The following is a 26033-nucleotide window of genomic DNA, read 5'->3' as shown; positions in this document are numbered from 1 at the left end:
TGTATTAATGAATTCTTCTTAAAATGAAAATATCACAAGTATGGATTGATCATTCACACCTTATTGCAACTCAGACAACATCTAAAATTTAATTAAATTTTGAACTAAGAGTTTCTGTGTATGGGGTAAAGGGAAGGAAAGAAAAAGTAACTGTGTAGTCAAGTGAATGATACTAAAAACAGAAATGTTTCAAGAATTTAGAAAGCAGAAAACCCCATGAGTTGAAGTGATAAGGAAGAACCTGAAGGAAACGGAGTGGATAATAAGCTAACTAGGTGGTGCAGAGGATATGCTAGTATAAGACTTAGAACAATTAAGACCTGAGTTTGGCTCTTGCTGTGTAACTCTGGTTAAGTCACCAATTACTCAGTTTCAGTTTCTGTAAGGATCAAGTGAGATAATAACTGAAAAGTATTTTGTAAACCTTCAAAATGTTATATAAATGCATATGATTTTTGCCATCATTACACAACCTAAACCATAAAAGGCAAGAAGGATTTGGACGGGCTAAAGGAGGGAGAAGATATTTAGCCTGTAGAATAAAGAGCATGAGCAAAAACTCACAAATAAACAAAATAAGTTTGAAGGGATAGTGAGATGGTCTAGGCAGTGGGCAATGAAATTGGTTGAAGTGATCATGGAGCACAGATTTTGAACTGGAAGGCATGTTGGACATCTCATTCCTTACATAGCTAGTTAAGAAAAGTTATTCATTCTATTAGAAAATGTGCCAAGAAGTCATCAGCAACTGCTTCCTTTTAAATACTTTTATACCCTTCCTTAATTTATTTCTGTCCCTTCTGTCTGGCTCAGGGATCTATTCTAATACATTTTCCCCTCATATATTTTGATTTCTGATATCTCTTGGGATCGATCCCTTGTCCTTCCCATCCCTGAATTCTGTAGGTGTTCTCTCTTTCTATTCTGCTAAGTACTATCAGGGTCCCCAACATGTATAAACTAGAGGGTTTCTAAAAGATGAAGTATTCTATGAAAAATGAAGATTTATATTCCCCATTCTATCCTTTTCCCCTTCCTCAAACAATCATAGCCTGCACTAGACTTGTTCCAAATCGACCTAGAAAGTGTGACCCTCTCTCTGCTGCCCACAACTGTACCTGGCTCTGCTTAGCTTTAATCTCACTTTTCTGACCTTATTTAACTGTACTATCAGGCCCCTTGACCAGATTCTTGAACCTGACTCCTGGACCAAGCACTAGCTCTGACTGAGGCTGACTGACTATTACATGACTTAGCATGGGTCCCTATTCAGGGTCCTCACACTTGTTTTATCCTGATTCATATACATAGTTATTTGCATGTCATCTCCCCCATCAGAGGGGGGAGGGATTTGAGGGCAGGAACTGTTTTTTTTCTTTTCTTTGCAAGTCATACTGCCTGTCTCAGAGTAACTTCTTAATAAATGAATTCCAAGTAACCCCCAAGGGGATAATTACCAGGCAATGTAGTATAAACCTATCTACTTTTCCCCAAATCCATGTCTGAATATCTATTCCTTTACTATGGACGTGAATGTTAAGTCTTGACCTGTATACAGGAACTAAGTGTGCTCCTGCCTGGGCCATTTTATCCATCAAATAAAGTATAAACCTGTGAATCCACTTCCAACCTATAAACTCTTCCCACCTGTATTGCCAACCGGTCTGATATTTAAGTTCCTGCCTGCTTATCTGGTCTCAGAACCTTACTTCCATTTTAGATGCTTCCAATTTTGACTTCAAAATGGTTATCTTTAGCCTGCACAAAACTCTAACCATTTCTCCTCAAACTGACTTAGAGACTTGTTTTTATTTACATATATACTTTGCATACACCACAAAATAAAACTCAAGACTCTGCATATCCAAATTCTCACAAGGTTATTCCTACTACTGTTGGTCTTGAATCTATTAGATTCTGCCAGGCCTATGCTCATACAACACTTACATCATACTTAATTTTTTTCGCCTCCTGGGTTACTTAATCTGGATTTTACTTAGAATCTTTGAAGCACCCTCCTTCCTCTCTATTCCAAAGTAGCCATGTTATTACTACCTTTTGCCCAAGTAAAAAATGTGTGCCTAGGAAATTGGATCTAACACTATTTCTTCTTTAACCAACTAATTCAAAAGATTGCTTTTGAAGTTGGAATATGTAATTTCTTTTCAAGATTCAAATTTAAGTCCATTAAAAAGGGGGGGAACAATAAGGGACTGTCATTCCAAATCACTATTAATTGGGGGGAGGGGGTCCTTACTAAATAAAAGATCAACAATCCCACTGCTCCAGTTGATGAAATTAAACCAAGAACAAGGGAGAGTTAATTGATTAGCAAGTTAGGGAATGAGTGGTGACTATTGATAATGTTTGTCCATGACAACAAGGAGGTGATGCCATGAATTGGATTTTGACAATTGGACCAATCACATGAATTGGATTTGAGAGAGGGAGTGCTCTTCTGAGTCACCAGCCTCACTTTTTTTCTCCAAAGCTGTATGGGTCTGGTGGCCAGATATAAATTGGGATCACTGGAGATGACCCTGTATTCAAGGCAATCAAGGTTAAGTGATTTGTCCAAGGTCACATAACTAGTAAGTATCAAGTGTCTAAACCTGGATTTGAATTCCTGTCCTCCTTACATCAAATCCAGTGTTCTATCCACTGTACCATAAGAACAGATATATAATAGTGATTATTATGATCCTCCCCAATCCCTTGAAAAGCAGATCATTAATTTCTTCCTATTTGTATATAAATCCTAGCTCTAAATAATCCAAAGAACACTTCTGCCCATAAAAGATAAATGTATCATGTTGATTTATGAGTAAAATAGTAAAAGTGATTTTTTAAATGGTAAGTTCAAATGATGCATGCATTGAATTGTTATTAAAAGATACAAACTACTTATTTTCTATTCTAAATGTAATGGAGAAATAGAGTTCAAAGAACCTAGGGAAATGATTAGCCAATAGGATCATATTAGAGAAGCTGAGATTTAGATCTGAAAAGCACCATTAAGCTTGTCTAGTACAGTTCCCTCATTTTAGAGATGAGGAAACTGAGGTCCAATGAAGTTAAGAAACTTGCACAAGGATATACCAACCAGCAACTTGTATGTCCATTCAGCTATCTCTGAAATATTTCTTTTGTCTGTTTTTTTAGGGTTTTTTCAAGGCAAATGGGGTTAGGTGGCTTGCCCAAGGCCACACAGCTAGGTAATTATCAAGTGTCTGAGACCGGATTTGAACCCAGGTACTCCTGACTCCAAGGCCAGTGCTTTATCCATTACGCTCTGAAATATTTCTTAAGCTAGTCTTGGACAAGTTCTGGAAAGCATCATAATTTATACTATAATTTATATTAATTATAATTTCCCAGTAAGTGATAGAAGCATTGGTTCTGTATTGTTGATTAAAGAAGGAAACATAACCTTTAGGTACCACATTGTGAGAGGTGGATTTAATATTCTCTTAGCAAAATTTTAGAGACTGATCCGTATTCTTAACACTATATAATGTCAGCCCACCTATGCTTCATAAGGGTAATAAGAAGACCTGTAAATAAGGGTCAATGTTTTCTTCATAAAGGAATTTGGGGAACAGTCCCCTGTTCAGATTTCAATATCTGTTTTTGACTATAAAGGGATTTTAGGGCATTCATATCTTGTACAGCAACCTATTTTGAGTGGAAATGAATCCTGATGTACCTCTCTGCCAAGATGATTTAGCTACAAAATGAACCAACTTGCTATTTCATATTCTCTATCTGATAAAGAATTTTATTACAGTTAATGCTTTAAATAGCACAAAATATATTTTCAGAGATTTAATTTGACACTAACCTGCTCTTTCACATATGGATAAGCCAATAAGGAGGTTCAGCTTCTTCTTGGAAGATACAGCAGCTGACTTAAGGATGCCAAGAGGTAGCAGTTGCTATTAGCTATCCTAACAAACTTTTCTCCTATGCTTATGTTGTCTATAAACAGCAGGATGGACAGTTAAGTGACACAATGGATAGAGTTCCAGACCTAAAGTCAGGATGACTCATCTTCCCAAGTTCACATCCAATTTCAGACACTGACTGGCTGTATAATCTTGGGTAAGTCATTTAACCCTGCTTGCCTCAGTTTTCTCATCTGTAAAATGAGTTGGAGAAGGAAATGTCAAAGGACTTCAATATTTTTCCCAAGAAAATTAAAAAGGGTCATCAAGAGAAACAACTTAACAACAGGTAGTAATATAAAACAAGGAGAGTGAATTTAAAGGATAATATTTGGCATAGGTTTGCCTATGATATACATATGTGTGTGAATATACACCTAGACATATATATATATATATATATATATATATATATATATATATAATAGTACAATGTATGACCCCAATACAACAATACTTTTTTTAAAAGTATAAAGATTGGGAAAGAGTTCTTTGCAAGTAGCAAAGTCCATCCTGCTGTCTACAGATAACATAAGCATAGGAGAAGTGTGCTTCTAATGGTGTATGCCAAGCTCTGAAATAAGATGTCTCAGATTTTAAGCACAGAAAGACAAAGCTTTGACCAATTAAGATTTGGGGTCAAAGATCAGCAATAACTGCATCTCTAACTACAATTTCTAAGACCTTTTTTCAGATATACTTTTGTCAGAGGTAATTGAATTTTGGCATTTTAAAAACTCATATTGAGAGTGACAAAACAATCTAGAAAAATGCTTATTTTTTTCTATTTTCTATAGGTAAAGAACAATTATCCAAATTGTCTAATGGTTGTATCAAGTTCATAATAAAATTATAGAGGTAAATTTGGAAGGAACCTTAGAGGCTGTCTAGTCCAACTTTATCAATTTTTTGTTGTTTGTTTGTTCATTGTTGCTGTTCAGTCATATCTGACTCTTCATGACCGCATTTGAGTTTTTCTTAGCAAAGATACTGTAGTTTTCCATTGCCTTGTTCAGCTCAATTTATATATGAGTAAACTGAGGTAAACAGTTAGGTGATTTGACCAAGGTCATGTAGTTAGTAAATGTCTGAAGCCAGATTTGAACTGATAAAGACGAGTCTTCCCGACTCCAGGTCTGTAGCTCTACCTACTTTCCTAGCTGTCCTTTTACAGCTAAAAAAGTTAAGGTCAGGGGGTTAGTTGATTTGCCTAAATTTATACAAGTAATGTAAACAGCACACATATGTGAAGTTAGGTTCTATAACTCTAAGTCCAGCACCTTTCCCACCATACCAAACTATTGTTGGTTGCCCAAGTATAAAAGAAAGGAGGTTTTTTAACAGTTCTATTTTTTAGACTGTTTAGAACTGGTATTTCAATTGATAAGAACATTCCTGCCTAGTTTTCTTTAGCTGGTGAAATTATACTGTAACCTCAGAGAAATATCAACAGTCTGTATTAAGACTAAGGCTAGTTTGGTCTACAGACTGTTCATTTTATCTATCGTAAAAAAGACTGAAAACAGTGGTTAAACTTTCTGCAGGGTTCATAAATATTTGTTTTCTCAATATACATATATACATACATACATATACATATACAGCAAAGGTGGGAATAAAAGAACTATGCCAAAAACTTTTTTCATACTGGTGAAAGATTAAGACTAGAGAGGTGCAGTTATACATATTTTAAATAGAAGAGGTAGCATTTTGTAGCCAGTTATTTATTTGAAGAAGGTCAAGGGTTTCCTTTTATGTTCAAGAAGGGATTGTGGTAGGAGAATCTTTTCCTCCCATTGCCTAGAAGGCAATGAAACTGTCCTCAAGATATATTTGACCCAGGAGACTAAGGCTCAATCTGTTAGCATAGCTTCTTAATCATCTAAGTATAAAAGCACAGGAGAATCAAGGACGCCTCAGGGTACTGACTCCCATGGAAGGAAAGCTGGAGATGGATTGGGTGGGGGGGGGTGCAGTAAGAGTGGTGTAAGATGTGTTGGTATCTGAAAATTTCAACATACTTTTAAGTTTAATCTACATCATTAACATTTTCTCCACCACTTACTAAATCTAGACAATCAACAGCAATAGCAATACAATCAAACCCTCATTTGAATCATTTGCCGATTTCCAAGGTATAAAGATGCTCATACAGGAAATTTAAGAATCAGCTTTCAGAATCAGTGGGAGCTGGTGCCAACACACCCCCTGGGTTGGGGGAAGTTTCACCCAACTAAACTCCAAGTTGGGCCTAAGTCAAACCTAGTCCAGAACAGGCCATACCCATGGAACTAACTTAATACTTTGAAAAGGATTGGGGCTTCTACTCAGTGATCTAAATCAATAATGCAAAATTCATACAGAAAGAGGACCACTAAGTCATACATAAACCCACTAAAGGGGCATACTTAGAAAATCACATGTTAACATTATATATAATTTATTGTAGTTTTATTTATTTTGTTAAATATTTCCCCAATTATACATGTTCATCTAATTCAGGCAGCATTTGGAAATGTTGATCCCAATGTGCTTTTGATACCTCTGATCATTCTTTTTCTGAGCTTTTTCAACTTTAGATGATCTGATTTACAAAGGGGATTTGAATACTGACTCCCAACATAGGATAATATCTAAAAACAAGATTAAGGAGTTTAATATAATACATGAAAACCTGAAATTCTATAGCTGGTCATATAGAAGTGATGCTATAAGATGACAAAATTCACAAATTTGGATTTGTTCTTTATGTCTGAAAAATAACAGCTCCATTTCAAGAGTCTGAAGAGGGGGGTTTTTGAGAATATAATTTGTAGAGCAGTTTGACCTTGCCTTAGGTGGCTACAACTGAATTATATTTAATTGAATTATATTTAAACCCCTATCTAAATAACTGTGTGAAATACTGAAAGCCAGAATATAGTAGGAACATTATTAGTTTAAGGGCTGAGATGTTCTGTGAAAGATTGATTATTAATCAATAAAAAACCTTTTAGATAAGTGGCATATGAAATTGCTAGTAAACTTAATCTGTAAACTACCATTTAACAGTATAAGACTTTGCTGAGTTTGGTAAGGCATTTTATAATATTTCCTGGAGAAATAGGTCACAAAGAAACAATTAAAATTTTGACAAAAATCACTGCAAATTTTGGAATTCAAGTCTCTTTTTTAAAAAAATTATCAGCAGGGGTGGCTAGGTTGCACAGTGGATAGAGCACCAACCCTGGAGTCAGGAGTACCTGAGTTCAAATCAGACCTCAGACATTTTCTAATTACCTAGCTGTGTGGCCTTGGGCAAGCCACTTAACCCCATTTGCCTTGAAAAACCCTAAAAAAAAAATTTCAAGTGATAGACTCCTTGAAAATCATAATATAACAAATAGAAGTTAATGACTCTCCAAAAGATAAAAAGAACCATTAAAACAAATCAAAATAATAAAAAAAAATGGGAGAAAGGAATTGTCTTGGGAAATGAATCAAGAAGAGATAATATAAGAATCAACAACATGCATGCTGTGACCAAAGAAAAGAGGTGAGGGGGAGGGGGAGAGGGAGGGGGAGGGGGAGGGGGGGGAAGGGAAGGGGGAGGGGAGGGGGAGGGGGAGGGGGAGCGGGAAGGGAAGGGGGAGGGGGAGGGGGAGGGGGGAAGGGGAGGGGGAGGGGAGGGGGAGGGGAGGGGGAGGGGGAGGGGGGAAGGGAAGGGGGAGGGGAGGGGGAGGGGGAGGGGGAGGGAGAGGGAGAGGGAGAGGGAGAGGGAGAGGGAGAGGGAGAGGGAGAGGGAGAGGGAAGAAAAAGACCTTAGACATCCATCTGATTGCAAGCATAAGAGGACAAAGTGAAAATAGGAAGAATCCACTGATAATAGAAAGAACCTAAAAATGAAAACTCCCAAGAATATCACAGTCAAAACCTGCTATTTCCAAACATTTTCCAAAGAAAAAATACTACAAGTGGTCAGAAAGAGCTCAAGAACTGATCAATCACACTGCACACAAGATTATACAACTACCACAATAAAGTGGCAAAAAGCATTGATTGTGCTTTTTCAGAAGGCCTAAGAAAAAGAAAGTCTTAGATAAATAACTAGATAAATAAATTAGATAAGTAATTAGATAAATAAAAAATTCCCCCCCTCCCATAATTGACTATAAATCTACAGGGGGGAAAAATGAATCTTTTATTGAAATGGAGCACTTCTAAGCCTTCCTGGGACAATTTGGTGGTACAGTGGACAGAGTGTCAGACTGAAACCAGGAATCCTCTTCTGAGTTTCATATCTGGTCTCAGACATTTATTAGCTGTGCAACTTTGGGCAAGTCACTTAAATCTGTTTGTCTCAGTTTCTGGAGGAAATGGCAAGCCAGATCACGAAGATTCAGACACAACTGAAAAACAACTAAACAACAACCAAGTCATTCTGAAGAAAAGACCAGACTTGTGCAGAAATTTTGATAATAAACACAGGTGTAAAGAGAAACATAAAAAATTAAATGAGTAAGGAAATGGGGAAAAACTTTATAATAATAAAATATTTATATTCTTAGGACATTAGATCAAGAGAATTGCAAGCATCCTCTAACTGTAATGTCATCAGGGTCATAGAGGGAGTTAAATAAGACAGAGAGCCTTAAAGGGACTTTTGTTTTGCTTTGATGATCTTAAATGAAGAAAGTGATAAGAGGGAGGAATGGATACACTAGAGAATAAAAGAAAAACAGTAGGAGGACTAATATCACATAACCTGAGGTTAAAAATAGAAATTTATACAAAAGAAGGAGGAATGGGGGACAAGCATCACTTAAAGCTCACTTTTATCTGAACTGATCGAAGAATATAAAATATACAAAGATTTTTATAGAGAAATTATTTGAAATCAACAGGGAAACAGAAAGAAACAGACACAGGGAAAGTGGGGAAAATAAGATTAAGGATATTTCTAGAGAAGAATTAGTCAGAAAAGAGTTAAAAAGCACAGAAAGAAAGGGTAAAGAACTAGAAATTAGGGATCATGTGACCAACAAAACTGAAGGCTAGACATTTTCTCTTATCCATCTGATCTCTTAAAGCTCCTCAAAAACAGAAATTATGCACTAAAACTAAAACAATTTTAGCTACCTCCATGGGCTAGGACAGAGGGGTCATAAAGAGGCTGCTGGTGTCCCACAAAACTGTATTAATACATATTTAATAAAATAAATTAAAATTCAATAAAACAAAAGCAAAAATTCAACTTTTCAAGTCAGTATTAAGTATCAAGCCTTATATTCTTAGTAGCTCCCATTTTAGTTAAGTTTGACACCAATAGTTTAGGGTACCTAGAACCCAAAAGAAGAAAAATAAAAAACCATGAACTGACATTTAGCCTGAGCTTATGCTCTCATTCACCTCCCCATCATACCACCAGCACCAAGGCTTCACTAGCTGGCCCAAAGGCTCAATATACAGTTTAGCAACAAAGCCTAACCCAACATTCAGTTCTCATCTTCCTCTTTTCAGTGACAAAGGACCTTGTAGAACCAAAAATGGAATGTAAACATGTTGCTTCTAAGCAAATAAAAGAAAAATGAAAATTATGAGAGCATAATTTATGTTCTGCATGGAAAAAATTACATACAGAATAGAACTACCAACTAAAGAAATACTCCAACTACCAAAAAATATCATACACTTTTTTATGAACAATTCTTTATAGCAAAACATTAATTCTGATAATGTACACTTTCCTAACACAGTAACCATAAATTAACCCATAAAATGCAATACACAGGGTAGCTACTCCAACCCCTGAAGTCAGGAGGACTCCAGAGATTGTAGAGTGGCTTGGCATAATTGGCCTGCTGGCTAGAGATATCAAAGCTGTCAGTCCCATCATCTGTCAACTTGCCTCTATTATACTCCCATACTCTGGGACCCATAAGACTCCCAAATGGCAATCATTGATGGAATTTTTTTAAGATGGCACGTCCAATCTCTAACACCATCCAACAACTATGAAGGACAGAGTATAGGAGGTGATATCAAGACCTCACTTATCTAGAGTCTTTCAATGGCAGTAACATAGTGGAAAGATTCAGGTTCAAAAATTTTAGCTTTAAATATTTCATTTGCTATAAAATATTTCATTTGCTATAAAGTATTTATGCTATTTTTTATTTAATGTGTTATGAAAAATGAATATTGACTGAAATAAATTTTTGAGATGTTATTACAAAAGTCATAGAATTCTAGGGAATTAGTGGCAAGAAAAATGTTTTGCATGGTATCAATTTTATGTATTGAATTTTATATTTTTTGCAAGGTAATGGAATTAAATGATTTGCCCAAAGCTAAGTAAGTATTAAGTGTCTGAGGACGAATTTGAACTCATATCTTCCTGATTCCAGGGCCAGTGCTCTATCCACTAGGACATCTAGCTGTCCCCCCCCCCACTCTTTAATCTTGAAAACTGAGAGGCACAATCCTTTTTTCCCCCTCTATTACACACAGCTAAATGTGTCCAGTTAGCAACCCTAACGTGAAAATGAAGTAACTAATAAAATCAAAAATTATATGTGTGCTTGAAGTCATGAAAGTTAAATGTGGTAATGCTGAAGCTTGAATATGCTTGGATCTGTAATGGCAAGTCTTACCAAAGAAACAAAAAAGACAATAATTGATTTGCAATGCAAAGAACCTAGAATAAAAAACAATCTAGAATAAGAGAAGCAAAAATAATAACATTAAAAGAAAAATGCCCTCTATTCAAACAAAATATCAAGATTTTGAAGACTGGGTGTATAGAGACAGCCTAAGGATTGTAAATTTGCAGAAGTCAAAAAAAACCTGAACACCTTAATACAAGAAAATGATCCAGAACTTCTGAATATTTTTGAGAAAATGAAATACTATTTGAAAGAAATCATAAATGGCCTCCAGGGGAAAAAAGGTTGCAAATTACTAGACAGAGTGGTAAAATTTAATTAGGAAAAGAAAAAGGAAAGCTCTACAAGCAACCAAAAACTTTCAGTTGTTCAGTAATTTCTACGTGAAGTATGACTCTTCATGACCCCATTTGGGGTTTTCTTGACAAAGATAGTGGTGTTGATTCCCTCAAGAAGAAGAGTCTTCCTGACTTTGAGACAAGCACTCTGTCCACTGTGCCCCGTCACTACCCAATAAGCACTTTAAATAAAAAGAAAAGGCAATCCCAATATTACAAGATGATACTGCATTCATCAGAACACCCAGAAGAAATTGTAATGTTGGGGTCAGGGTGCATTTAAGGGTGACCTACCTTACAAATCTAAGCTTAATCATAAATGAAAAAAGATGAATATTCAATAACAGACATTTGAAACATAGTTACAAACCAATCACGCTGAAAAGGACAGGTCTGGAACATTCTGGACAGAGCCTTGCAATATCCTGCCTACCGGTGAATTAATTTTGTTGGTTGGGGACCCTACATCACAAATTAGGAAAAGGAAAGTGAGGAGAGGGCACACAGGGAGAGAATACGATGTACTCAGTTCAAATCATGGATTAGAAATGATGGGAAGGTGACACTTGAGGTCTTTAGGGAAGAACCTGCAGAGGAATGGATAAGTAAAAGGGAGACCATGTTGTCAGTATCAAAATTTGGCAATTTTAGGTGTCCTCATAAAAATATCAGTAATTACACTCATTAAATGATAGAGTAAAGTAAGTATAAAACATCATGGTTGCTTTTTTTAAGTAATGAAATTAAAAACAAAAACATAAAATCTTAAAGTGTCTGATATATATGAAAAACAAACTGTGTATGGCCTTCTACTTCTTCTATGTATCTTAAGATTACTGTCGCCTTCTGGCTGCACACAAGCTATTCTAGGGCAATGACCCCATCTGATCCTAATCCCCTACCCTAATCATAAATGATGCCTTCCCTTCTGGCATCCCTCCTTCCACTTCTTTTAAACCTCTTATGTATTTATTTGTATTATTTTTGTGTACATCTCTGCCTGCTTAAGGAGTAAATGGAATAAGTGATGGTGAAAGAGTAGAAGAGAGTTCTTCAGTCTTCTTCAGGACTCTTCGAGCTTTGACACTCGGACACTTTCGGTTTCCAATTTTGAAAAGAATGATGGCAAAAAGTCAACTTCAAGTGGCTGAAGGAAAAATTCTAAGAAGACATGAAAGGAGTGACAATCTCCACCATGTTCCTGTTCCCAGTCTGCTCCACTAGAAACTTTAAAGGAAATACTCCTAGGAGAAACTATAGGAAAATGGGAACATTGGCACACTAAGGCTGGAGCCAAGAAGTGGTATAGTTATTCTGGAAAGCAATTTGAAACTATGTTCAAAAAAGTTACTAAACTGTTCATATGTTTTGACACAACGAGCACTACTAAGTCTATATACCAAATAAATCAAAGGTCCTTATATATGGTAAAAATATTTATAGTAACATTTTTGTGATGGCAAAGAAGAAATGGCCATTAATGAGGGGAATGGCTAAACAAATTATGGTACATGAATGTAATGGAATACTACTGTGCCAAAAGAAAGTCCCAGTCTCAGAGGAATCTGGGAAAACTTTTATGGATTTAAGCAGAAAGAAATGAGCTGAACAAGGGAATAATTTACACTATAACATCAAAGAGCCCTGATCAACAAAATGGTCTCTCTAATAAAGTACTGCTATATTAATACTTTCTAATAAAGCAGTACTACAGTAATATGCAGAATAAAACATTTTTCGAAATTTGTTTTACTTGATTATGCTTATTTATTACAACAATTCTGTTTTTCCTTCTCCCCCCACCCCGTAAAGAAGTGGAAGTCATAGTAGAAAGAGGAAAAAATACTTTCATATGTGTGTGTGTGTGTGTGGATATGTATGCATGAATGTATCTATGCATATATGTATGTGTATATATATCACTGCTATTCCTTGCATAGACTGAGTTCTGCTCAATTAGAGCCCTACAGAGCTGATACACCTGACCCAGTTCTGATGGAACATAATGTAGCAACTGCCTTTTTCTATGCACTGTTTCTCACTTTGGAAAGTAACTAGAAATAAGAGCAGATTGACAGGTATACAATAGTAAGCAAAAGATAAAAGCTGGGAACTCCAGAACCTCTGGATCTGTGGTAGAGCACACTCTATTGAGGTTGCAGTTTAAAAAAAAAAAAAGAAACATGAAAAACTGAGGTAAGATCTGCTCCTTGTCATTTGTCTCTTGGTATACCAAGTGTTTAGCACTTAAAGTTTTACTGATTGATCATTCATACTAAAAAATATAGCAGTTACAAAAGAAAGCATATTTCATCCAAAGTCCCTTTTGAACTCAATAAAGTAGTTTTCAGTCTTCACAGCCAGATCAATTTACCCTGCCAACAAGAACAGCAATGAGAGGCCCTGTTGGCAGCATCAAAATTTGGCAATTTTGGATGTCCTCATAAAAATATCAGTACTTACACTCATTAATTGATAGAGTAAAGTAAGTATAAAACATCATGGTTGCTTTTTTAAGTAATGAAATAAAAAACAAAAACATAAAATCTTAAAGTGTCTGATATATATGAAAAACAAATTGTGTATGGCTTTCTACTTCTTCTATGTACCTTAAGATTACTGTTCCCTTCTTGCTGCACACAAGCTATTCTAGGGCAAAGACCCAATCTGGTCCTAATCCCCTACCCTAACCATAAATGATGCTTTCCCTTCTGGCATTCCTCCTTCCATTTTTTTTAAACCTCTTATGTATTTATTTGTATTATTTTTGTGTACATCTTTCACCTCCCCCCTCCCCAAAGTTTATGTCTTTTTTATCTTTATATCCTCAGCACAATACCCTGCACATATCAGGTGATTAACACAAGTCAATTGAATGAAAGAACCTCTTTAACCCTTGAGAGAATGAGAGTTCCTTCGTGGATTGTCCAAAAAAATATCCACTGGCAGTTTCACCTTTCTTAAATGAAAGCTACTCCTGCCGGAGGGGCCATATTTCTTGTTCAATTAAGTTTTCTGTTGTATTATCAGTATTGCAACAGGCCCCAGGCAACTAAGGCTACAAATTGCTGAACTATGCTTTGTATTGACAAAGGGAGTCTCCCTACACCTAGGAAATCTAAACTATTTGAAAATGATAAAAAGACTTTTGAGGACTAGCCTGTGACTTCAACTGCCAATTATAATGTGGGGGAGGGGGAGAATACACTAAGTATTACAAATAACTAATTTTAAGAACACAACTCATAACTGGAAGTGCTTGTATTGTCACACAAGCCTTTTATCCTCATCAAAAACTGGATTAATTGCTTAATTCATGGTCACTTGCAGTCTAAAATAGATTTTTAGTTTATATATTCAGAATTACTAACAGTCATTTAAGACAGGCAATGGCTTTAATTAGCTGCATTTTGTTATTTTTTTTCTTTTGCCTACAAGAGATTTCTAAGCCAGTCACTTAACTTTGAATTGTAGCAACAGAATGTTATGTTTTGTTTTCCAACAAAGAAAGGAAATGTTTCCACTTAAAGTAAAAACTAAATAAAAATAAAGACATTTTTATTCAGTGAGAACAGCTTGACAAGATCCTGCCTACAACATCTTAATATTTTATTCAATCTATAATAAACCGAGATCTGGAGTGAGTCTTTTCTCATTTTTGTGGCATTGTCTTCTTTTTGGTGTTAACCCTTAAGAGGAGGGACAGATTTGTTTGTTTTTGTTTTTAAATTGTATTCCTGTTGCCTGGTTTATAGTAAATGCTTAATATATGGTTGTTTCCTTCCTTTTGTAAACTAATTATTAGTATTGTGGACTATTTTGTTCCATTGGCTTACAACCAATGTAATGTAAATTATTCCTTCAATGAACTGGTCTACAAAAATAAATCAACAAAAACAAATTCAGGTAATTGTACAAGCTTGCCAGTTCCAATCTATTAACAATAAGTTTGACATCGACTATTAGATTTAATGGTGTATTGGATAGAGAGCTGGACTTGAAAGTGATTCAAATATCACCTCTTACCTTGCTGCCCGTAGGACCCTGGATCACTTAGCTCCCTCCGAGCAGGAGCAACTGTCCTATCCGTCAATATGGAATCTTAAGTATTTGTCACCACTAAGTGGACAAAGAACTAGGATGTCCAAGAAGAATTGTAAGAGAAGTTTTGCAATTTGGGGGGGGGGGGGGGGGGGAACGTTCCCAGAGAGCAGAGAAACTGGCTTTTATAGAAGGACTTAAAATTTGCAAAGCACTTTACTAAGGGTTAGGGACTGCAGGGAAGGAAGTTTCTTTGTAATTTGGAGACTTGGAAAGTTGCCTGGAACAATGAGACTTGCCCAGCCTCTACCCTGAATCCGGATCTTCCCGGTGCCGAGCTCATTAAGCTTCTGTATAGCCGGGGAAACTGAGGCTCGGAGGAGTCAAGTGACTTTCTCTTTGGGGTCACCCTACTCCTAGGATAGAGATCCTTAAATCTAAGGTCTATGAATTTGTTTCTTTTTAAAATCCTGGTTGCTATATTTCAAAGTAATTTTTCTCTTTGTAAACTTTATTTTATGCATTTACAAACATGATTGTGAGGAGGCGTGGTGGGCTTCATCGGCCTCCCGCCGGAGGGGCCACAGTACAAAAACGCCTGGGACTAGTCTCTCACCTCCGGATGGACCCAGGCCGAAGCAGAGGCCAGTCTGCACCTCTGCACCCACAAGCGCCCCTTCCCCTTCCTCCGCCCTGGCCAGGGCCGGGCTCCCGGGGGGCCCCGCGGGTCCTGCACCCCACTCCCTCCTGGCCTGCCGAGGGAGAGGTGCGTGTGTGCATGTGTTCGTGTCTGCGCGCGTGTTGGTGTGTGCGCGTGTTGGTGTGTGCGCGTGTGTCAGAGCGCTTAGCCACCACACGCTTTGCATGTGGGCTTCTCCGGCTCTCTTGGGGCAGCGGGGCGCCCGTTCCCACTTGCGGCGGGGTTGGTGAGGCGCCGGCGGGCACGCGGGACCGGGGGGCACGGGGGAAAGTTTCGGGACGCGGTTGCTGGGGCGGAGGAGGAGGAGCCCCAGGGCCCGGGGGCTGGGGGCGGCCCTGGGAGGGGAGCGGCGGCGCCAGGCCACTCACCGGCCGCGGGGGCAGCGGGGCGCTCGGGCCGGATGGGCCTCCACCGCAGGGCGCGGTCGCTCAGCACCACATCGCAGCTCCGGCCGTCGATCTCAAAGATCCCCCACCGCAAGACGCGCTCGGCGGCGGCCACGGGCGCCGGCGCCGGCGGAGGCGGGCCCCGAGGCGGCTGGCCGGCCTCCGGGCCCCGGGCCGAGGCGCCCACCCGGGCCCTGGCCAGGCGAGGCATGGCGAGCCCCCGACGGACCGGGCCCCAGGCGGGGTGTCCCGGGGAGGCCCCGCGCCGAAGCGCCTGCCGCCTCCTTCCAACGCGTCGCGCGTCGCCCTGGCAACGGCGCGAGCCCTCGCGGGGGGCGGGGGCGAGCTCCGCGGGCGCGGCCGGAGCCCCGCCCCTCCCCGCGCGTGCCCGAGCCTCCCGCCCCGCGGGCGTCCTGGACTGTCCTCGGTCCTGCGGCTTCCAGCTGGGTGTTCTGGAGGAGCCGAAGGAGCCCTCGGCGCGCATGCGCCTGCCGGAGCTGCCGGGCTCTGGCCTCCAGGGCTGCGCAGCCCTAGTCCTCCCACTTCAACCAGGCGCGGCAGGTTAGACCTGAAAAGAGCCGGCTTACTGCGAGCAAGATCATAGGAGAGGTGGAAGGAGAGGTTGGGGCCTTCAACATTAAAATTCAGATTTTGGAGGTGATACAATTCCAAACGATTTCAGGACCTTTTCAACAGTGTCCATGTCCATGGTTGAGAAACAAGATGCTGGCGGTGTAAAGGCTGAGTTATTAGAGAAATCATTAGCATAAATAATCAAAGCCCCCCGAAGGTAATGTCAAAGACTAGGTCTGACAAGTTGGCTGAACTGTAGTCTTATCCTCTCACCCAGCCAGGACAGCAACTGAAACCCTCATTGCCTCTCTCTCTCCTGTTCCAAGTTTCTCCGGAATATTGGAATGTAAATCTCTCTTCACTAGCAAGTCTTCTATCTTAGATCTGTTCTGGAAACTAGTCGGTTGTATCCATGGATGCTGACAGTTATCGATAAGTATGGGCATCCCAGATCTGTAGCTAACCTTTAGCGATTCACGTCAACTCTTTGAGCCTTAATTATTTCATTTGTAAAATAAGGGGTTTGGATACTATAATCCCCAGTGTCAGCCCTAGCTCTATTAAAATTTGCCTTATTTAGAAGGAGTTAGAGACCTCTCACAGTAGTGGAGATGTATGAGATTAGTTAATTCACTTTGGAAGATTAGCAGAAACTTTAGTAAATAATGAAAACGGGGAGGGCTAGGTGGTGCAGTGGATAGAGCACTGGTCCTGGAGTCAGGAGTACCTGAGTTCAAATCCAGCCTCAGATACATAATAATTACCTAGCTGTGTGGCCTTGGGTAAATCTCTTAACCCCGTTGCCTTGCAAAAACCTAAAAAAAAAAGTAAATAATGAAAACTAAAATAATAATAACTCAAAGTTTCTAAAGCTCTACAAAGAAATTCATATATATGACTCTCATTTGATCCTTACAACAACCCTATATGATAGATGCTGCAATCATATATATATATATGTGTGTGTGTGTGTGTGTGTGTCTGTGTGTGTGTTACAGATGAGGAAAAAGGGATAGATAATACAAATAAGTGACTTAACCCCAAGTCAGTTTGGAATTGGAGGAGGTATTCTCATTAGTCTTAACTCTTGATTCTTCCTCCTTCCCAATACTCAATTAACATATCCTCTCAATTCTAACTCTCCGAAACTCTCATATCTGTTCCCTTCTCTCCCTTCAGTCTATTGACAATTTAGTTCAGATATCTTGTTTTCTAGATGATTGGTCTCCAGGCTTCAAAATTTTTTTTTTCAAAGCTCAGTCTAGGTGCCACTCACAAAAGCCTTCATTGATGCATCCAATTATCAGATCTGTTTTTTTTTTTCAAATTATCTTGTATTTATATATGTCTATGTTGTCTGCTTCCTTAAAATGAAGGATCTTTTCCTTTTTGTCTTGGTATTCCCAGAATTAAGCAGAGTTCCTTACATGTACTCAAGAAATAATTGCTGATTCAAACTGGGACCAAGTGAAGGGGTGTTACCAAATCATAGAAATTTGAGGCAGGTCAGTTGATAAAGAATACCTGCCTTGAAATCAGAAGGACCAGAGTTCAACTCAGACCTCAGGCACTAGTTTTGTAATCCTGGGGAAATCACTTAATCCTGTTTGCCTCAGTTTTCTCATCTGTAAAAACAAACTAGAGAAGAAAATAGCAAACCATCCAGTATTTTTGCCACAAAGACTCCAAATTTGTCAGGAAGAATTTGATTCAACTAAACCACAATGTAGATTTTAGAGGCAGCAATAACTTTTAAAATCATCTAATTCAATATCCCTATTTTACAGAGAAGGTAACTGAGGACCAGGAAAATTAAGTGATCTGTCCAATGCTACATGGCTACTTAGTAGTAGAGAGCCTAGTCCCAGGGCAGAGGTAGGATTAAAAGCTCAGTTCTCCCACTTCCCAGGTTGGACTTTTCCTATCTAAACCTCCAACTGAAACCAAGAACTCTTAGAGAATCAGCTAGCCACTTTATGAAGAAGATTCAAGCTTCATTCCCAGTCATTATTTTAAGAGAGCTGCTGTTTTCTCTCTATTGAGTTATGATATTTTAATCAACTTGGTGTATTTACAACCCAGAAATTATTTTTTAAAAAATTGGAACGTTTTGGAATAGTGAAGCCTCACTGATGATCTGAGCAAATAGAACAAGGTGGTAGCTATTTCTTCCCAGTCATCTTCATACCTCACCAACAGCTCTTTGGTCATCAGGTTCATCTTCCCCTCCCCTCTCCATCTCTCCATACTTGGGCTTCATTGTGAGATTTATCTTGCCAAGAACCAGACCTCCATGCCTCTTCACCAACTATCCCCTCCTCCACTGTACAGCTAAGTATGCCCTTTCTTGTCTAGGTCCTCTTTATGTGTTTTATTCCATTGTAATATGGAGCTTTTTGATATCTAATACTGCCTCTCCTGCTTATATTTTCCTCCCTAGTACTTAGCATTCAATGCTTGACCTATAGTAAGTTCTTAATAAATACTTTATGCATTTCTTAAGATTTTCTCATAGGGACAGGTAAGCATTCTTCAAGCACCAATCAAGACATTAGCCTAAAGGGATGGTCTTGTTCTGGTTTTGGAAATTTGAGCAGACTAAAATGTAGGAGTATCTAGGGATATGCTACCTGCTTTGTTCTCCTAACACTTTTCCATAATAAAATTTTTCCATAAAAAAATCTTTAAAATTTGCCAATAACTTTCTTTACAACATTCCTGAAAAATATGTAGTACAAAGTATTCCTATTTTATAGATGAGAAAGCTGAGGTATTATGCTTCTGAGTCCCCATGGTCATAGACATAGTTACCATATGACATGGGTTTTGAAACAAGGTATACAGACTACACAGCTAGGTGGTGCAGTGGATAGAACACCAGTCCCAGAGTCAGGAGGACCTGAGTTCAAATTTGACATCAGAAACTTGACACTTACTATAGCTATGTGACCCTGGGCAAGTTATTTAATTCCTATTGCCTCAAATCCAGAGTCATCTCCAGTCGTCCTGATTCATATCTGCCCACTGGACTGAGATAATTTTGGAGGAGAAAGTGAGGTTGGTGACTTAGCACAGTGAGTGCATACACACACACACACACACACACACACACACACACACACACACAAAACACTCAAATCTAATTTACGAGGGAAGTGAGAGAAAGAAGAGAGGAGAGGGAGGGGGAGAGAGAAAGAGAGAGAGAGACAGAGAGAGAGAGAGAGAGAGAGAGAGAGAGAGAGAGAGAGAGAAAGAGAGAGTAATAAAAAAACAAACTGTGGTATAGGAGAAAAAGGGCTGAATTTTTGGTCTCCTATTGTTGTTTGTTCTTTCTCAAAGAAGACAGTGATTATCAGGGGGTGTCTATTATTCCAGAACACGCCTGAATCAAGTCTCTCTGGTGGCTCAGGCTCAGGATTGAAATGAAATTGAAACACTCATAAACTATACAACTTTCAACAAAAGGAAGTTGATTTTAACAATAGCTTGAAAAAAGATATTCATCAAAATCACATTATATATTCAGGTGATCTCAATTCCCTTATCTTTCACATTGGCTATGATGACACTTCCAGTTAGAAGAATGAAATGACTCACATTGCAATAAGAAGTAAGGAACTCTACTACTGAACTTTTATTCCTTTTCTGACCAGAAAACTTTGGTTTTGGGATTTAGTCCTCTGGACCAATTAAACTTCATGGACAGTAAATTTCCCTTTTAGAGAAAACCCAGTTTTGTGGCAGGAACCTTATTAGGCAATATATAGTACATTTCTAGCTACATAAGGAGATCTACTGTCATGGATCTTGACCAGATCAGTAAATAGATATGGTTTCTACCTCAACAATGTATTATGGGCAGGAGTTGCCAGGCAACTATTCCAGAGTCAGAAAGCTTTGCCATTTAACCTATCTCCTTTGAGAGGTACATCCAAGTAGAGGCATTCAGGGAAACAGCTTCTTAGTATGGGTTTTGAAAGTAGTAAAAGAGAAAAGGAAAAGTAGAATTCAGCTATTTTATATTTCTAGCAGTTTAGAGATAATCTGCCTCTTCTATAATTATTATTACCAAGGCACAATGCATATTGGCACATTGCAAAGCCAAAGATCAAATGATCTTCTAAATGATCCTATAGATTAGTAAAAGCAAGCACATTAAATTATTCTTCTTTGTCTTTAAAATGATTTCTTTATCAGTAACATCATATCAAATAACAGCTTCTCATAGTGTACCAAAGTGATAAATATGAAGCAATTATACAAGAAAAACACTAATAGAAATCTTATTCCCAAAGAGGCTGCTTTGTTTATTGGCAAGACCCAGAGAAATAAACCAGAAAGAAAGGTTTTCTTTATTGTTCAGTCATAGCCAACTCTTAATGATCCCATTTTGGGGGGGGGGGGTTGGCCATTTTCTTCTCTAGCTCATTTTACAGTTGAGGAAACTGAGACTAGCAAGGTTAACTGACTCACCCAAGGTCACATAGTGTCTGAGGTCAAATTTGAACTCAGGAAAATGAACCTTCCTGACTCAAGGCCCAATGCTCTACCCACTATGTCACAACAGTCCTGGGGAAATCCTGGACCAACATGAAATTCATCAGAACCAGATCCATTCCATTTCCAGTATTTAAAAGTTCAAGGCTATTAAAACACAGGCATAGAGGTTTACTTCCAATGGGAACATCTTGCTCATATTTTAGGATGGATCCAAGCTTTGATCTGAGGATGGCATTTCTCAGTTTTCATTCTGCCAGTTCTTCTCTGGATCCTGAGAGAACAAACTGGCCTCCAGCAAATAGCAGCAAATGGCTATTCATTTTACCAAATTTGTTTCACATCATTGAAATTAGATCTTAAGCCTCATCTAGTTTACTTCAAAAATCTCCCCTGATTATTTTTTCCAGGACATTCCTATAATGGCCTCTGTGATATAATAAAAATACAGCCAGCTTCTTCAGGGGAAAGGAGACTCCACCATAGGCAAAATATAATTTTCCAAAGTTAGATGCTTTGGGGGAAAAAAAGAGATTCAACTGCTTCCATCTCTCAGTCATTTCTGATGATAAGTGGGCATGTTTTCAAAATGTCAGAGGGAGGGCTGTTTCCCTTTCATGCTGAGTGGAGAATTTGCCAGGATATTTCTGCTATTCTGACTCCTGCTGCCTTAAAGGTAGAAGGCCATATGCCCCTGCAAACAATAACAAAGAAAATAGGGAAAATTCTGGAATCTCACTAAGCTAAGCAAAATTTCTCATTGTCCTTTGTTTTCTTTCATATTTCCAATTCAGTTAGAAGCTTCTATGAAAATACACTGTGGAGTTGTCAGGTTCTCAATTTCACTCACCTATTTCCTCATTAAGCAAAATAATCTCTATGACAGGAGGATTAAATATGTAGACTAAAGATAGTACTCAACATTCTTCTTTCACCCTGAGTTTTTATACAACTCAATTTTAGATGAACTCAAAGTAAAAGCTGACAAAATCTGTTTTATTGTACAGAATGTAGGAAATATGTATGTAAATGTGCAAAGTGAGATGGAGGCACATATTAGGTAATCATAAAATTCAGAATAAATAAAATGAATGACATTTCTTTCAATATGAGGCATATAGGTTAGAAATAATTTGCACACACACAGTCATTTAAAGTTCCTTTGAGTATTTTTTTAAATATGAGCAATTACTCAAAGAGGAAAAACTAGGGGAAGTAAGTAGGAAAAAACAGAGAAAGTAGGACTTGATAAAAGGAAAACTTACCAACACTCAGATCTAGAGTGAAATAGATCAGTGGGAGTTATTGAGTTCCTTTCTACTGGGTCTCCCAACAGTGACTTAAGAGACCCCTTGCCTAGGATGTTGTCAAGGTGATGCCTGTACAAACGTGGATTAGAATAGAGGACCTCCAAGGTACCTTCCAATAGTAAGATTCAATTATTCTAATTGCTATCATTAGTAGGCTGGTTAAATACTGGCAAGAGCATTGGATTTCAAAAGTCTAAGCAAATCTCGAATTGAATCCTACTTCTTCTACTCTTTGCATCATTATGACCTCACTGTATATCTGCAATATGATACATTTGTGCTAGATAATCTCCAATGTCTCTCCACTCTAATGTCTATATCCCAGTGTAAGAAGAAAAAAATACAGTTTGAAATGATTAATCGGTGAAATCAGAAATTCATTTTATCTAAAATATTTGCATAGTGAGAAGAAACTAACTGAGCAAATTAAGATTTTCTGGATGGAACAAGACATAGCTTTCCTCTGTTATCACTTAAGACAAGCAGGAGAAGAGGACTTAAGTGAATCATGGTTTTCTTTTATTGCTGTTTGCTCTTCCTTTTTTGAAGAAGACTAATCACAGGGTGATGTTCTGACTGGTGCATGAATTGGATTTGAGTGAGGCAGAGTTTGCACAAAGTTGTCTGCCTCAATTTCTCTTCCAAAGTTATTGAAGTACAAAGGCAAGACAAAAATCAGGAGGATTGTGGATGGCAGTGGATGACCTTGGTGCCTGATGGCTGATAAACTCTGAGATGTGTGGATTAATTATCCTATAAATTCCTGCCAATGAAGTAGTTAAGAGAAACAACATAACATAGTAGAAAGAAGACTACCCATGAGGTCAAGAAGAACTGAGTATTTAAATTCTCTCTCTGAGGTATTTTAACTCTGATCATAAATAAGTCTCTTAACCTATTAAAAAAGAAAACTATTTAAGAATGAGTCCAGGATATTCTGAAGACTTCATTTTTAAGCAATTAAAGCTTAAAATTGCATGGTTCCAAAAAGGTAACATAATTTTAATTAATAACTAATCTGTATAAATGGAAGGAGTTTGAATACCAGGAAGGCTCTTTCTGGAGGCATGTAGGTGAAGAACCCTAAACCTAAACCATGACTTTAATCTTGCCTTGAGTTCTAATCTTGCCTCAGACATTGTGTGACCCTGGGCAAATTATTTAACTTTGCTATCTGTCTCAGTTTCTTTAGCAGTAAAATAAGTGTAAAATATCACCTACTTCCTAAAATTTGTAAGAGTGAAATGAATTAACATTTGTAAAGCACTTTGAAAACCTACAAATGTTAATAAGTAGTAGATGGTAGTAGTTGTCATTTGTTTTTTCATTCTTGAAGGACAAATATAATCCCTCAGGAGTAAAAGTTGTAGGAATAACCTACCAACAGGGAAATGTATAACTACATTGATATAGTGAAAAGGGTCCTAGATTTGGACTCAGAAGAATTGAATTCAAATTCTTTTTCTGTCTCTGACTGCCTATGTGTCCTTGGGCAAGTCCCTTAACTTCTCTATGCCTCAGTTTCTTCCTTTGTCAAAAAAAAGGTGTTAGATTGAATGGCTTCCAAGATTCTTTTAGTTCTGCATCTAAGATTCTATGGTCCTTCCTAGAAATATTTTTCAAAAGATATATTCTTATGTATTGATTGCTTTCTGTGTACAAAGCAGAGTATCAGGAATTGTTGTATACCTACATGTTAATAAAATAGAATCCTAAGCCTCAGATAAGTTAGTCAAGCTATGGATTTGGGGTAGAAGTAAAGAGGCCAAAACTAAACAATCAGTCTAATGGGTCAATACTGAATTTACACTAGAGTTTAAAGGGATTTATAATTACAAGAGAGGCTAAAGTAATAGATCTTGCTATAAAGGAATCAGATGAGATTCCATCTTCCAAAAAATTCAATTCAGTTCAATCCAATTAGCAATTATTGGGAATCAATTCTGTGTCAGACACTGCTCTAAGTCTTGGGGCTCCAAAGACAAAAAAAATAGAATAAATTCTCATTTCTAAGAAACATTCTACTGGGGGAAAAGAAAGATTCAAAGTAGGGCTTAAGTTATGCCAATTCAATAGTAAAAAGTATGTAAATTGAGTTACTTTCCCATAATAAAATTAGCTAAGTATTTGAATACCAAATTTAATCAAGATTTAACCCAGTAGCCCAGTATAAAAAATACCAGCTCCTTATCTTCTTGGTGTGATTCAAAGAAGATATAATGATTCAAATGTCTTTCTCTCCTGTGATATGAGTTGTTGATATATTGAAAAGAGTTTTTACTTATTCAGAGGATCTGAATTCAATTCTGTCTCTTAATTGGATTACCTTGAGTAAGTCATTTCCTCTTTCTAGGTTTCATCTCTACTGTGAAGAGTTTAATTTAGAAGGTCTATAAGATATTTCTCAGCCCTAAATCTTTGTAAACTTGAGAGTTGTGTTTCCATTGGAAAAGGTGCTTATTTTTATATTTGAACCAGGTTTTTTTAGGAGATACTTCATAATGCACAGAGAATCAATTTTTATCATGTGTACTCCATTGTCTTTCCAGACTAATTTTCCTGTGAATCTAGGCCCTGCTGAAATTTATATAATAATAATAATAATAATAATAATAATAATAATACAAGTCTTTAAAGTGAAAAAGAAAATGAATGCAAACAATTGTTTTTACTCTGATTTTATTCATTCTCTATTAAGGACTATTTAAAGCTAAATATTTACATGAATTTGTTGAGGCCTATTCATAATTCATTGGTTCTAGATATCATCTTAAGGGTCAGTTATTTGTATAAAAATCAAGAGATATCTTTAAAAAAAATCCATCTGAAAGCCATATTACCCCATCACACAAATATATACAGTTGAAGTCATACATTACATAAAAATGAAGAATTCTTTAAATGATTCTTCATTTCATAAGAATGAAGATTGCTTTCACAGATTCAAGTTGACACCCCATCACATTTCCTTTACAAAACAATTTAGTGTAATGCTGTGGCCAAAATTATGTAACTAATTGCCAAACTTCTTTAATGACCCTTTCTAGCTAGACTTCAAACAATAGTCTGACCTTGTACTTTCTAAGTTGGTCAAAGTCTGTGCTCTGATAGTACAGCCTTAGAGAAACTCTGACCTCCAAGTCATGATGCAACAACATTAATAGGTGATGCTTCATGTAGGTGTTGAGATCTTTCTATAGTAATTTCCCCTTTAAATATCTGAATATTTTAAATCAGGTTAAATAGGCAAATGAATGGTTGATGTTAGAAAGAGCACTTTATTTAAAGTCACTGGATAAGAATTTGAATCCTTACTTTGGTCCTTCCTACCTTCCTACCTTCCTACCTGACTGAACTTGGGTAACTAGTTAACCTCATTATGGGTATCTCAGTTTCAGTATAAAATACTTACAAACCTTTAACTTGGGTAACTAGTTAACCTCATTATGGGTATCTCAGTTTCCCAAATAAATGAAATACAGTAAGAGAAGTAGAATGAATGAATAAGTTCTAAGGTCCTTCTTATTTTAAACCCTATGAAAGTAAAGGTTGTTTGTAGAACAATTATAATAAAAAGCACTTGAAATGTTTAATAGGCAA

At 37.6% G+C, this 26033-nt stretch overlaps 1 protein-coding gene across 1 annotated transcript in view; it reads right to left on the bottom strand.

Annotated features, from left to right (window-relative positions):
• CERKL (CERK like autophagy regulator) overlaps positions 1-16382 on the bottom strand; it is a 233218-nt gene extending 216836 nt beyond the window's left edge. The window contains exon 1 of the mRNA XM_074215572.1: positions 16036-16382. Coding sequence (XP_074071673.1) covers positions 16036-16264 — 229 coding nt within the window. The 5' untranslated portion in view covers positions 16265-16382. The remainder of the gene's footprint in view (positions 1-16035) is intronic.
• Positions 16383-26033: the final 9651 nt, after the last annotated feature.

Source organism: Macrotis lagotis, chromosome 1, assembly GCF_037893015.1.
Source record: "Macrotis lagotis isolate mMagLag1 chromosome 1, bilby.v1.9.chrom.fasta, whole genome shotgun sequence".
Taxonomy (NCBI): Eukaryota; Metazoa; Chordata; class Mammalia; order Peramelemorphia; family Peramelidae; genus Macrotis; species Macrotis lagotis.
Note: the sequence above shows the minus strand (reverse complement) of the source record. Positions and strands in the feature narration are given on the sequence as shown.